Source organism: Phocoena sinus, chromosome 14 (genome assembly GCF_008692025.1).
Source record: "Phocoena sinus isolate mPhoSin1 chromosome 14, mPhoSin1.pri, whole genome shotgun sequence".
NCBI lineage: Eukaryota > Metazoa > Chordata > Mammalia > Artiodactyla > Phocoenidae > Phocoena > Phocoena sinus.
The window spans coordinates 72829151-72843981 of record NC_045776.1 but is presented as its reverse complement, the minus strand read 5'-3'; the positions used below and the strand labels follow the sequence as shown (position 1 = coordinate 72843981).

At 39.4% G+C, this 14831-nt stretch overlaps 1 protein-coding gene across 2 annotated transcripts in view; it reads right to left on the bottom strand.

The window, feature by feature from the left end:
* The window catches only part of SPPL3 (signal peptide peptidase like 3), a 117938-nt gene that overhangs the window by 11497 nt on the left and 91610 nt on the right, over window positions 1-14831 (bottom strand). Inside the window, exon 3 of one of the 2 annotated variants that reach the window (XM_032602489.1) lies at window positions 6638-6726. The exons of the other annotated variant lie outside the window; for it this stretch is intronic. Within the exon in view, the coding sequence (XP_032458380.1) occupies window positions 6638-6726 (89 nt within the window). The remainder of the gene's footprint in view (window positions 1-6637; window positions 6727-14831) is intronic. 2 annotated transcript variants of the gene reach the window in all.

Genomic DNA, 14831 nt, shown 5'->3' with positions numbered 1-14831 from the left:
GAAACAGTAAATCAAAAACATTTCTTTGTGGGAACATTTTAAAGAGTAAATAGGAGATAAATGGGGGAACCAGAAGCTCTTGGGATAGAGCAGGATTTAGCACAGTGGTTCTCAAGTCTTGGCTGCTCATTAGAATCACCTGGACAGCTTTAAAAAAAATCACAGTGCCCGGGCCCAACCCCAGAGCCAACTAAACTGAAATCTCAAGGGTTAGTAGGTCCAGGAAAAACTCCCCACAAGATTTTATTTTGGGGGCTTCCCTGGTGGCACAGTGGTTAAGAATCCACCTACCAGTGCAGGGGACGCGGGTTCGAGCTCTGGTCCGGGAAGATCCCACATGCCGCGGAGCAACTAAGACCGTGCACCACAACTACTGAGCCTGCGCTCTAGAGCCTGTGAGCCACAACCACTGACCCCACGTGCCACAACTACTGAAGCCTGCACGCTTAGGGCCCATGCTTCCCAACAAGAGAAGCCACCACAATGAGAGGCTCGCGCACTGAAACGAAGAACAGTCCCTGCTCGCCACAGCTAGAGAAAGCCTGCGCGCATCAACGAAGACCCAATGCAGCCAAAAACTAATAAATAAATTAAAAACAAAAACTGCTCATCAGTATTCAAATTTACCTGTCCTCAAGAAAGCTATTTAGGGATTTTTGTGAAATGAATATTAAATATTTCTAAAAAACAAAATTGCTTCTTATTGGCTAGGTAGATGAGTCAAATAATTCACTAAGGAATAGGGCAATTCAATTTCAGAAGAGTGAGCCATGTGTCAAGACAAACAGAAATGATCTGGAGAAGAGTCTGACCTGAACTGCAGTCAAACCCATTCATCTTGGCCCATGGATAGGTTTTTTTTTTTTTTTTTTTTTGGGGGGGTGCATATCTTAAAGTCTTATGGGCATCTGTAAGGCAAAACTCTATGAAATCTCTAACTAAATTTCATCTAGTTTTTTTTTATTTGAGTGCTCTACAATAGTTCAAAGAACTACTTGAGGAAGCTAGATTTCAGATGACTTTCACAAAAGAAAATAACGTTTTCTCAAATAAATGATTATTTGTTATATAAGAAACAAATCTTTTTAAAAAAATCTATAAATCTGAAAATACACACCCACATCCCCTCCTTCTGTAAAACAAAGCATCATATAGTCTACAGATTAATTATACTGGTTTAAAATATGAGAAGGAAAAAAATCAAATGACTGGCTAGAACAAAGACTGTTTACTAAGGCAGGCATATGAGAAGTATTTGTTTATAATCAATCTAAATTTTCCAAGTTCAGTCTGCAATTAAAATGCGAAACAGAATACAAAGAACCTTTCTAGAATATTAGATAGACTGCACAGATTTTTGTTTTTTGAAAGCACAGATTTTAAACCAGTAAGTATTAGACGTTATTTCCATTAGTTTTACAGAAGGACTGCCCAAGAGAGTCTATCAAACAGCAATGTCACAGGGCAAGTGAAGCTCCTTTAGTTGCTTACAATATGTTACCAAAAATAATGTACACAACTTTAATACTGCACTTCCTAAAGGTCTAGAAATAATGGTCCTGAAGGGGAAGGAGCTAATTAATTAGAAATTTTAGCCAAACTCCAGTGACAAAACAAAACAGAGCAAAAGCAAAAGAGAGCAGCCATAATTGGGCGGACTTACTCAACTGCAGTGGCTTTACCTTTAAAGGCAAAATCAACATAAGAAATAGGCATGATGAGGGAATTAAAAATTATGTACAGAGACATTATTTTTTGTATTTAGTGAACAGGTTGCAGAGCAATACACCAATGTAGTACTGATAACTGTTTATGAAAGTTACTGATTTTGCACCTCCATGAGAGAAGCAAGGATGTTTTTTTTTAAACTCATTTCCAGAGCTTATGGGGTTTGCAGTCTAGGTAGGGAGATTAAGATGTGTTTCTCTATTAATGAAGAGAATTCTAACTGTACATCTCCATTAGTCTTCACAGTTCAAATAAATTATAGGGGAAGCCTAGTAAAGAACTTCAAGGTATCAGATAATTGGAGGTGGGGGGGGGTTGTTTTTGTTATTGTTGTTTAAACCCTCTTAATGCTAATTAGATGAAGGAGTGGTGGGCCAGAAGGGGAAAATTTCTATATAGGTTTCCTGGGGCAGATTCAGGGATAAGATGGGAGTTAGAACAAGGTTAGGGAAAATCAGAGAGAACCTGGAAGGAACTCCCTCCCCTCCACTTTCTAACCGTCTTTACTGTAAAACATAACACACATACAGAAAAGTACATGAAACAAAGATGTAGAGTTCACTGAATCATCACATGGCTAATACCACCCAGGTCAAGAAAGAGAACTTGCCATGGCCAAAAGTCTTTCTTGTGTCCCTCCCAATCACTGCTCTTTCTCTTTCTCCGAAAGAGAACTACTATTATATCCTGGCTTTTACGGTACTTTTTATTTGCTTTGTTTTCTACCAAGCATGCATCCTAAAATACTAATATTTATTTTGCCTGTTTTCTGAACTTACTATATACACTGAATTATGTAGTATGTATTTTTTTGTGTCTGGCTTCTTTCACTCAACATTGTTAGAAACATCCACGCTGTTATACATAGCTGTAGTTCACTAATTTTCATGTCTTTTTCATAAATTCCTTGATTCGTATTTTGGGAGTAGGCAACTGCAACTTTTAAAAAACATCTATCTACTTTCTTCTTCATTAATTAGTTCGTAACACTTGGCAAAATCTTAACGCTAAAGTCATACCCTCCTTTTCTTAGAACTCCCCCCAATTCTTCTTGTTAATCTTCATTGTTAAGCATTTCAATCTCCTCAGCACTTACGTCATCTCATGTTTCTGTTCATTTTTCTCGCTATTATTATTTCTTTGATTTTTGATGACTGCATCCCGTTTTCCATGCCACCCCTTCAAACTGGAATGATACCATATTCCATGATCAAGTACTGGCCTTCTCTGCAATGGCCATTTCTTTCATTATGTTTTTCCTGATTATGTGGAAGTGGACTGCATTCTGTCCTGGTCTGTGCTTATCCTTTTTGGTATCCATGGCCCAGATTAGGCACTGAAGAAATAACTTTTGTTGAGGATAATTTTAGCACAAGAGGTAGATTCAAGGAAATTACCATTAAACAACCACCAACTACTCTTTAGATGCTGATTAACAATGAGAAATACAAAACTGATGTTACCAGGTAAATTCCTTCCACTGCACAGACTGACTTAACCATTTATTTGAGGATAAAAAGGTACTTAGATACATACTATTGATTTCTTTTAGGTTTATGTGATGCAATGCACAACAGATTTGTAATCTGGTTTAAGTACATCATTTGTATATATGCTATATAACAGGAATTTAAAGGAGTTTCAAGTGTATGTAGTGATTTGGTTTAAACTATTGATAGAAGGTAAGCTGCTATGTAATAATTTAACCCTAAAATTGGATACTGACACTGGGTTTTACCTGGTTCCTGTGAAGTTACTGGTATGGTATTTTACTTAATATAAGGATCTGCGTCATAAGTTTTTGTGTGTGTCATAAGTTTAAGAAAAGGCTCATTATATTTAAATGATTCTACTTACGGTATTTGTCATGCCCACTTTACATTGCTGGGGACAATGAAACACATTTAACTCAGTGAAAATTGGGCAAGTATAATTTAGTTGATGGGGTATTATAATAACTAGGGAAAATGAAATAGATATTAAGTGATCTCTTTTCAATTTAGTTTCTAAGATCCTCCATCAATATTCTATTAAACTTTATGTTAGATCTCCAGTCTTTCCTCCTTATTAGGCGGTGACCTTGATTTGTCCTACAAGTCACGCTTATTCTCCTCCTCTGTGCCTGTATTATATGCTCTTCCCACCTGGAGGAACCTCTCCAGCAATCCAAGTTCACTGTTTCATGTCAAATTCACTTTCTCCAGGAGAGTCCCTTACTAAGTTGACCCACTGTTGCTCACTTTGGCTTGCCTTTCTCTTTTTTCTCTTTGTACATGGATGTCAAAATGACTTCCCTCTGGTGCTTACTCTGATCTATTGATAGTAGATTCTGAGGCTATGGTAAGGGTCCATGAGAAAAAGTACCTGCTCTAGGTATAGCATGGAAAGTGGTATTTGCTCTGTCTTAGCACTTTCTTAACACCTTGGGAAGTATTTTGGCCACACTGCCTCCGTGACAGCTTGAGTACCAGCTCTTGTACTTTCGCATCTTTCAAAATATCTAATAAATGCCAAGCACATGGTAGGTACCCAATATCAATCTCTTAGTATTATCAAATCAAGTCTCCTTACTTCTAAATTCAGTTATCTTTCTATAATAAGCATTACCAATTTTCTAGTACAATTTACATATCATAAAAGTTACCCAGTTTAAGTGTGTAATTCAATCCTTTTTTTTTGTAAGTTTACCACATGTGAAACCATCACTATAATCTAGTTTCAGAATATCTTCATCAGGGCTTCCCTGGTGGCGCAGTGGTTGAGAGTCTGCCTGCCGATGCAGGGGATACCGGTTCGTGCCCTGGTCTGGGAGGATCCCGCATGCCACGGAGAGGGTGGGCCCGTGAACCATGGCCGCTGAGCCTGCGCTCCGCAATGGGAGAGGCCACAACAGTGAGAGGCCCGCATACCGCAAAAAAAAAAAAAAAAAAAAAAAAGAATATCTTCATCACCTCAAGAAGATCCCTCATGCCAGTTTACTGTTAATTCTCCTTCCCATCCCTTGCCCCAGGCAACCACGAATCTGTTTTCTGTCTCTATATAGTTGCCTTTTTGGAAATTTCATATAAATGGACTCATACAATATGTAGTTTTTCTATCTGGCTATTTTTACTTAATTTTTTTAAAAATTAATTTATTTAGTTAGTTATTTTTGGCTGCGTTGGGTCTTTGTTGCTGCACGCGGGCTTTCTTTTTTCTAGTTGCGGCGAGCAGGGGCTACTCTTCCTTGCACTGCACAGGTCTCTCATTGCGGTGGCTTCTCTTGTTGTAGAGCACGGGCTCTAGGCGCGCGGGCTTCATTAGTTGTGGCACGTGGGCTCAGTAGTTGTGGCTCACAGACTTTAGACCGCAGGCTCAGTAGTTGTGGCGCATGGGCTTAGTTGCTCTGCGGCATGTGGGGTCTTCCTGGACCAGGGCTCGAACCCGTGTCCCCTGCATTGGCAGGCGGATTCTTAACCACTGCGCCACCAGGGAAGCCCTACTTAACAATTTTTTTAAAAATTAATTTATTTTATTTTTGGTTGCATTGGGTCTTTGCTGCTGCGTGTGGGCTTTCTCTAGTTGCGGTGCGCGGGCTTCTCATCATGGTGGCTTCTCATCTCAGAGCACGGGCTCTAGGCACACAGGCTTCAGTAGTTGTTGCTCACAGACTTAGTTGCTCCGCGGCACGTGGGATCTTCCTGGACCAGGGCTCGAACCTGTGTCCCCTGCGTTGGCAGGTGGATTCTTAACCACTGTGCCACCAGGGAAGCCCTTAACAGTGTTCTGAGGTTCATCTATGTTGGAGCATATTTCAGTAATTAACTTTTTTTAATGCTGAATAGTATTCCATTGTATGGACATACCATCTTTTGTTTATCCATTAACTAGTTTATTGATCTTTCAGTTGCTTCTACTTTTTGGCTATGATGAATAATGCTGCTGAATACTTGCCATATAGCACACTTCTGTTTTTTCAAAGCAAACATTCTTTAAAATCTTAAGTATCAGAAAAGATACAATAGTTTTACAAGTACTTCAAGTAGCTATCTTTAAGAATCACTAAATGAATTTATGATCAACACCTACAAAATTATCAACCTCACCAAAGGATTTAAATGAAGTTATAAGCAGGCAGATACCCATCTATCCTGTTCGTCTTTAAGAAAATAAAGAGGGCTTCCCTGGTGGCGCAGTGGTTGGGAATCTGCCTGCCAATGCAGGGGACATGGGTTCAAGCCCTGGCCCGGGAAGATCCCACATGCCACGGAGCACCTAAGCCCGTGTGCCACAACTACTGAGCCTGTGCTATAGAGCCCGCAAGCCACAACTACTGAAGCCTGTGTGCCTAGAGCCCACACTCCGCAACAAGAGAAGCCACCGCACCGCAACCAAGAGTAGCCCCCGCTCGCCACAACGGGAGAAAGCCCGCACACAGCAACGAAGACCCAATGCAGCCAAAAACAATAAATAAAGTAAAATAAATAAATTTATTTAAAAAAAGAAAATAGGGCTTCCCTGGTGACGCAGTGGTTGAGAGTCCGCCTGCCAATGCAGGGGACACGGGTTCGTGCCCTGTTCCAGGAGGATCCCACATGCCACGGAGCGGCTTGGACCTGTGAGCCATGGCCGCTGAGCCTGCGCTCCGCAGTGGGAGAGGTCACAACAGTGAGAGGCCCGCATACCGCAAAAAAAAAAAAAAAGAAAAAATCTTGGCAGCAAGTTTTTAGGCATGAATTAAAAGCACTATACAAGAAATCCGTAATTCAGGTTCAGAACATAAGACTTTAACAAATTATACCATACAGATTTAATTTTATTATTATACCAAACATAATCCTTGAACCCAGTAAATCATCTACTGGGGTTATAGAAAGAATCAAATTAAGACAACTACATGTAGAAAGCTAATTGTCATAAAATGCCTTACTATTATTGGTGCTGTTGCCATTGAAAGACCCAGAAGAACTGTTACTGTCTTTCTCCTTATCTTGATTTTCAAAGTCCATATTAAGGGACCTGTGGGAAAAAATTGTATAAGTAAGTTTTAGTTTTACTTAAGAAGCAGACCAGAAAAGTGAGTAATGAGACATACTTTTAAATGCTAAAGCATTAGGAAGGAAAGGAAGATCTCTTTTGAATAGCTCTGCAAAACACTTCTTGATGCCATATTTAAAAAAACAATCTACATTCCTTACAGTGTCAGTTCAAGAGTTTTCCTGACTGCAGGTAAAAGCATTCCATTGTGGCTGAATATTCCAGCCATATCTCTGTGTACAGCTTTAATTACTTCCTTATGCTAAATACCTAGAAGGAGAAATACTGGGTCAAAAGGCAAGCACAATTTTGAGACTTTTACATACCACACAATTGCTTCCAAAAAGGGTGGACCAATTCACTCTCTGAGAACAGTGTATGAGAGCACTTGTTTCTCTACACCTTGCCAGCTCTCATTCAACAACATGGATTTGAGATATTGCTATACATGGGAATATCCAACGTATTGGAGAGACAATAAATAGTGAGTAAAATAGGCTCTCATGGATTTTACATTCGAAGGGGGGGGGAAACTGACAATAAACAAGAAAAATACGTTAAATATAGGGTATGCTAATGGTAAGAGCTAAGGAGAAAAGGCAGGAAATGGAGAGGGTAGATCTGAAATTTTAAACAGGGTAGGCAAGGGAAGGCCGCACTGGTGTGATTTCTGAGTCAAGACCTGAAGGAAGTAGACACAGTCAATCTGGGGGACTAAAAATGTTGTCTCTGTCCTAATTTAGAATTCTTTAACTATTAAACAATTTTATGTACCTGAGCTTGCCCATTTCTCTTTCTGTGAACTAACTGTTCAAGTCCTTAGCTCATTTTCTACTACTGCGTTCCTTTAAAGTGTTTGTGCGTCCAAAAGAACTTCCTGTGATGGTGGAAATGTTCTGTACCTGCACTGACTTATTTGGTAGATATTAGCCACGTGAACACTTGAAATGTGGGAGCACAACTAAGGAACTGAATTCTACATTTTATTTCATTTTAATTAATTTAAATAATTGGAGAGCTAAAACTATAAAACTTTAGACAAAATCTTTGTGACCTTGGATTTGGCAGTGGATTCTTACATATGACACCAAACACACAAGTGAAAATTTGATAAACTGGACTTCATCAAAATTAAAACCTTGTGTGCTGCAAAGAACACTTTCAAAAAAATGAAAACACAACCCAAAGGATGGGAGAAAATATGTGCTATTATGTATCTGATAAGGGCCTTACATTTAGAATACAGAAAGAACTCCTCCAATTCAATAAAAAAAAGACAACCCAATTAAAAAGTGGGCAGACTCTGAATAAATATTTCTCCAAAGAAGATAAACAAATAGCCAATGAGCACATGAAAAGTTTTTTTTTGTTTTTTACACATATATACATGTACATGAAATCTTTTTATTATTGTTTTACAAAAACAGGGTCATACTATTCACATTTTCTGCATCTTGCTTTTTTTTGTATTTTATTTTATTTACTTTTTTATACAGCAGGTTCTCATTAGTCATCCATTTTATACACATCAGTGTATACATGTCAATCCCAATCTCCCAATTCAGCATACCACCACACCCACCCCCTGCTGCTTTCCCCCCTTGGTGTCCATACGTTTGTCCTCTATATCTGTGTCTCTATTTCTGCCCTGCAGACCAATTCATCTGTACCATTTTTCTAGGTTCCACATATATATGTTAATATACGATATTTGTTTTCCTCTTTCTGACTTACTTCACTCTGTATGACAGTCTCTAGATTCATCCACGTCTCTACAAATGACCCAATTTCGTTCCTTTTTATGGCTGAGTAATATTCGACTGTATATATGTACCACAACTTCTTTATCCATTAGTCTGTCGATGGGCATTTAGGTTGCTTCCATGACCTGGCTATTGTAAATAGCACAGCAATGAATATAGGGGTGCATGTGTCTCTTTGAATTATGGTTTTCTCTGGGTATGTGCCCAGTAGCGGGATTGCTGGGTCATATGGTAATTCTATTTTTAGTTTTTTAAGGAACCTCCATACTGTTCTCCATAGTGGCTGTATCAATTTACATTCCCACCAACAGTGCAAGAGGGTTCCCTTTTCTCCTCCACACCCTCTCCAGCATTTGTTGTTTGTAGATTTTCTGATGATGCCCATTCTAACTGGTGTGAGGTGATACCTCATTTTAGTTTTGATTTACATTTCTCTAATAATTAGTGATGTTGAGCAGTCTTTCATGTGCCTCTTGGCCAACTGTATGTCCTCTCTTTGGAGAAATGTCTATTTAGGTCTTCTGCCCATTTTTGGACTGGGTTGTTTGTTTTTTTAATATTGAGCTGCATGAGCTGTTTATATATTTTGGAGATTAATCATTTATCTGTCGATTCATTTGCAAATATTTTTTCCCATTCTGAGGGTTGTCTTTTTTTTTTTTTTTTTTTGCGGTACACGGGCCTCTCACTGTTGTGGCCTCTCCTGTTGCAGAGCACAGGCTCCGGACGTGCAGGCTCAGCGGCCATGGCTCATGCGCCCAGCCACTCCGCGGCATGTGGGATCTTCCCAGACCAGGGCATGAAACCACGTCCCCTGTATCGGCAGGCGGACCCTCAACCACTGCGCCACCAGGGAAGCCCCTGAGGGTTATCTTTTTGTCTTGTTTGTAGTTTCCTTTGCTTTGCAAAAGCTTTTAAGTTTCATTAGGTCCCATTTGTTTATTTTTGTTTTTATTTCCATTACTCTAGGAGGTGGATCAGAAAACATCTTGCTGTGATTTATGTCAAAGAATGTTCTTCCTATGTTTTCCTCAAGAGTTTTATAGTGTCCGGTCTTACATTTAGGTTTCTAATCCATTTTGAGTTTATTTTTGTGTATGGTGTTAGGGAGTGTTCTAATTTCATTCTTTACATGTAAGCTGTCCATTTTTCCCAGCACCACTTATTGAAGAGACTGTCTTTTCTCCATTGTATATCCTTTCCTCCTTCGTCATAGATTAGTTGATCACAGGTGCGTGGGTTTATCTCTGGGCTTTCTATCCTGTTCCATTGATCTACATTTCTGTTTTTGTGCCAGTACCATATTGTCTTGATTACTGTACCTTTGTAGTATAGTCTGAAGTCAGGGAGTCTGATTCCTCCAGCTCCATTTTTTTCCCTCAAGACTGCTTTGGCTATTTGGGGTCTTTTGTGTCTCCATACAAATTTTAAGATTTTTTGTTCTAGTTCTGTAAAAAATGCCATTGGCAATTTGATAGGGATTGCACTGAATCTGTAGATTGCTTGGGGTAGTCTAGTCATTTTCACAATATTGATTCTTCCAATCCAAGAACATGGTATATCTCTACATCTGTTGGTATCATCTTTGATTTCTTTCAACAGTGTCTTATAGTTTTCTGCATACAGGTCTTTTGTCTCCCTAGGTAGGTTTATTCCTAGGTATTTTATTCTTTTTGTTGCAGTGGTAAGTGGGAGTGTTTCCTTAATTTCTTTCAGATATTTCATCATTAGTGTATAGGAATGCAAGAGATTTCTGTGCATTAATTTTGTATCTGCAACTTCACCAAATTCACTGATTAGCTCTAGTAGTTTTCTGATGGCATCTTTAGGATTCTCTATATATAGTATCATGTCATCTGCAAACAGTGACAGTTTTACTTCTTCTTCTCCAATTTGTATTCCTTCTCTTTTTCTTCTCCGATTGCTATGGCTAGGACTTCCAAAACTATGTTGAACAACAGTGGCGAGAGTGGACATCCTTGTCTTGTTCCTGATCTTAGAGGAACTGCTTTCAGTTTTTCACCACTGAGAATGATGTTTGCTCTGGGTTTGTCATATATGGACTTTATTATGTTGAGGTAGGTTCCCTCTATGCCTACTTTCTGGAGAGTTTTTATCATAAATTTGTGTTGAATTTTGTCAAAAGGTTTTTCTGTATCTATTGAGATGATCATATGGCTTTCATTCTTCAATTTGTTAATATGGTGTATCACATTGATTGATTTGCGTATACTGAAGAATCCTTGCATCCCTGGGATAAATCCCACTTGATCATGGTGTATGATCCTTTTAATGTGTTGTTGGATTCTGTTTGCTAGTATTTTGTTGAGGATTTTTGCATCAATATTCATCAGTGATATTGGTCTGTAATTTTCTTTTTTTTGTAGTATCTTTGTCTGGTTTTGGTGTCAGGGTGATGGTGGCCTCACAGAATGAGTTTGAGAGTGTTCCTTCCTCTGCAATTTTTTGGAAGAGTTTGAGCAGGATGGGTGTTAGAGCTCTTCTCTAAATGTTAATTCACCTGTGAAGTCATCTGGTCCTGGACTTTTGTTTGTTGGAAGATTTTTAATCACAGTTTCAATTTCATTACTTGTGATTGGTCTGTTCATATTTTCTATTTCTTCCTGGTTCAGTCTTGGAAGGTTATACCTTTCTAAGAATTTGTCCACTTCTTCTAGGTTGTCCATTTTATTGGCACAGAGTTGCTTGTAGTAGTCTCTTAGGATGCTTTGTATTTCTGCGGTGTCTGTTGTAACTTTTCCTTTTTCATTTCTAATTTTATTGATGAGTCCTCTCTCTTTTTTTTTTTTTTTTTTTGCGGTATGCAGGGCTCTTACTGTTGTGGCCTCTCCCTTTGCGGAACACAGGCTCCGGACGCGCAGGCTCAGCGGCCATGGCTCACGGGCCTAGTCGTTCCGTGGCATGTGGGATCTTCCCGGACCGGGGCACGAACCCGTGTCCCCTGCATCAGCGGACTCTCAACCACTGAGCCACCAGGGAAGCCCTTCCTCTTTTTCTTAATGAGTCTGGCTAATGGTTTATCAATTTTGTTTATCTTCTCAAAGAACCAGCTTTTAGTTTTATTGATCTTTGCTATTGTTTTCTTTGTTTCTATTTCATTTATTTCTGCTGTGATCTTTTTCCTTCTGCTAACTTTGGGTTTTGTTTGTTCTTCTTTCTCTAGTTCCTTTATGTGTAAGGTTAGATTGTTTGTTCGAGATTTTTCTTGCTTCTTGAGGTAGGCTTGTATAGCTATAAACTTCCCTCTTAGAACTGCTTTTGCTGCATCCCCCAGGTTTTGGATCGTCGTGTTTTCATTGTCATTTGTCTCTAGGTATTTTTTGATTTCCTCTTTGATTTCTTCAGTGATCTCTTGGTTATTTAGTAACGTATTGTTTAGCCTCCATGTGTTTGTGTTTTTTTCCCTTGTAATTGATTTCTAATCTCATAGCACTGTGGTCAGAAAAGATGCTTGATATGATTTCAATTTTTTTAAATTTACTGAGGCTTGATTTGTGACCCAAGATGTGATCTATCCTGGAGAATGTTCCATGCGCACTTGAGAAGAAAGCATAATCTGCTGTTTTTGGATGGAATGTCCTATAAATATCAATTAAATCTATCTGGTCTACTTTGTGTCATTTAAAGCTTGTGTTTCCTTGTTAATTTTCATTTTGCATGATCTGTCCATTGGTGTAAGTGAGGTGTTAAGGTCCCCCACTATTGTGTTACTGTCGATTTCCTATTTTATAGCTGTTAGCAGTTGCCTTATGTATTGAGGTGCTCCTATGTTGGGTGCATATATAATTGTTATATCTTCTTGGATTGATTCCTTAATCATTATGTAGTGTTCCTTCTTTGTCTCTTGTAACATTCTTTTTTTTTTTTTTTTTTTTTTTTTTTTGCGGTACGCGGGCCTCTCACTGTTGTGGCCTCTCCTGTTGCAGAGCAACAGGCTTTGGATGCGCAGGCTCAGGACCCATGGTCACGGGCACAGCCGCTCCACGGCATGTGGGGTCTTCCCGGACCAGGGCACGAACCCGTGTCCCCTGCATCGGCAGGCGGACTCTCAACCACTGCGCCACCAGGGAAGCCCTCTTGTAACATTCTTTATTTTAAAGTCTATTTTATCTGATATGAGTATTGCTACTCCAGCTTTCTTTTGATTTGCATTTGCATGGAATATCTTTTTCCATCTCCTCACTTTCTGTCTGAATGTGTCCCTAGGTCTGAAGTGGGTCTCTTGTAGACAGTATATATATGGGTCATGTTTTTGTATCCATTCAGCAAGCCTGTATCTTTTGGTTGGAGCATTTAATCCATTCACGTTTAAGGTAATTATCAATATGTATGTTCCTATGACCATTTTCTGAATTGTTTTGGGTTTGTTTTTGTAGGTCCTTTTCTTCCCTTGTGTTTCCCACTTAGAGAAGTTCCTTTAGCATTTGTTGTAGAGCTGGTTTGGTGGTGCTGAATTCTCTAAGCTTTTGCTTGTCTGTAAAGCTTTTGATTTCTCCATCGAATCTGAATGAGATCCTTGCCGGGTAGAGTAATCTTGGTTGTAGGTTCTTCCCTTTCATCACTTTATCATGCCACTCCCTTCTGGCTTATAGAGTTTCTGCTGAGAAACTCTGTTAACCTTATGTGAGTTCCCTTGTATGTTATCTGTTGCTTTTCCCTTGCTGCTTTCAATAATTTGTCTTTAATTTTTGCCAATTTGATTACTATGTGTCTCAGCGTGTTTCTCCTTGGGTTTATCCTGTATAGGGCTCTCTGCACTTCCTGGACTTGGGTGGCTATTTCCTTTCCCATGTTAGGGAAGTTTTCGACTATAATCTCTTGAAATATGTTCTCGGGTCCTTTCTCTCTTCTCTTTCTGGGACCCCTATAATGCGAATGTTGTTGTGTTTAATGTTGTCCCAGAGGTCTCTTAGGCTGCCTTCATTTCTTTTCGTTCTTTTTTCTTTATTCTGTTCCACAGCAGTGAATTCCACCATTCTGTCTTCCAGGTCACTTACCTGTTCTTCTGCCTCAGTTATTCTGTTATTGATTTCTTCTAGTGTATTTTTCATTTCAGTTATTGTACTATTCACCTCTATATGTTCTTTAATTCTTCTAGATCTTTGTTAAACATTTATTGCATCTTCTTGATCTTTGCCTCCATTCTTTTTCCAAGGTCCTGGATCATCTTCACCATCCTTATTCTGAATATTTTTTTTCTGGAAGGTTGCCTATCTCCACTTCATTCAGTTGTTTTTCTGGGGTTTTATCTTGTTCCTTCATCTGGTACATAGCCCTCTGCCTTTTCATCTTGTCTGTCTTTCTGTGAATGTGGTTTTTGTTCCATAGGCTGCAGGATTGTAGTTCTTCTTGCTTGTGCTGTCTGCCCTCTGGTGGATGAGGCTATCTAAGAGGCTTGTGCAAGTTTCCTGATGGGAGGGACTGGTGATGGGTAGAGCTGGCTGTTGCTTTGGTGGGCAGAGCTCAGTGAAAAGTTCTTAACAACACTAGTCATTGGGGAAATACAAATCAAAACCACAATGAGGTACCACTTCGTACCCACTAGGATGGCTGTAACCAAAAAGTCAGATAATAACCAAGTGTTAGGAAGGCTGTAAAACTGAGACCATTACATGTTGCTGGTGGGAAATGTAAACTGGTGCAGCCACTTCGGAAAACAGTCTGCCAATTTTCAATTTCTTTAATAAGTATAGGGCTATTTGGGTTACCTATTTCTTCTTTTTTTTAAAAAATTAATTTATTTTGGGCTGTGTTAGGTCTTCACTGCTGTGCGTGGGCTTTTCTCTAGTTGCAGCCAGCGGGAGCTACTCTTCGTTGCAGTGTGTGGGCTTCTCATTGCAGTGGCTTCTCTTGTTGTGGAGCACGGGCTCTAGGCGCACGAGCTTCAGTAGTTGTGGTGCACGGGCTTAGTTGCTCTGTGGCATGTGGGATCTTTCCAGACCAGGGCTCGAACCCGTGTCCCCTGAATTGGCAGGCGGATTCTCAACCACTGTGCCACAAGGGTAGCCCTACCTATTTCTTCTTGAGTGAGCTTTGGTAGATTGTACCATTCAAAAAAATCTGTCCATTTCACCTAAGTCGTCAAATTTATTGGCATAAAGTTGTTTATAGTAGTCCCTTATTATCCTTTTAATATCTGTAGGCTCTAGTAATATCACCTCTCTTACCCCTGATATTAGGTTTGTGTCTTCTCTTTTTTTCCCCAGATTAGTCTGGCTGGAGGGTTACTGATTTTATTGATTCTTTAAAAAAATCAGCTTTTAGTTTCACTGATTTTTCTCCAGTAGAGGAAATCTATTTGAT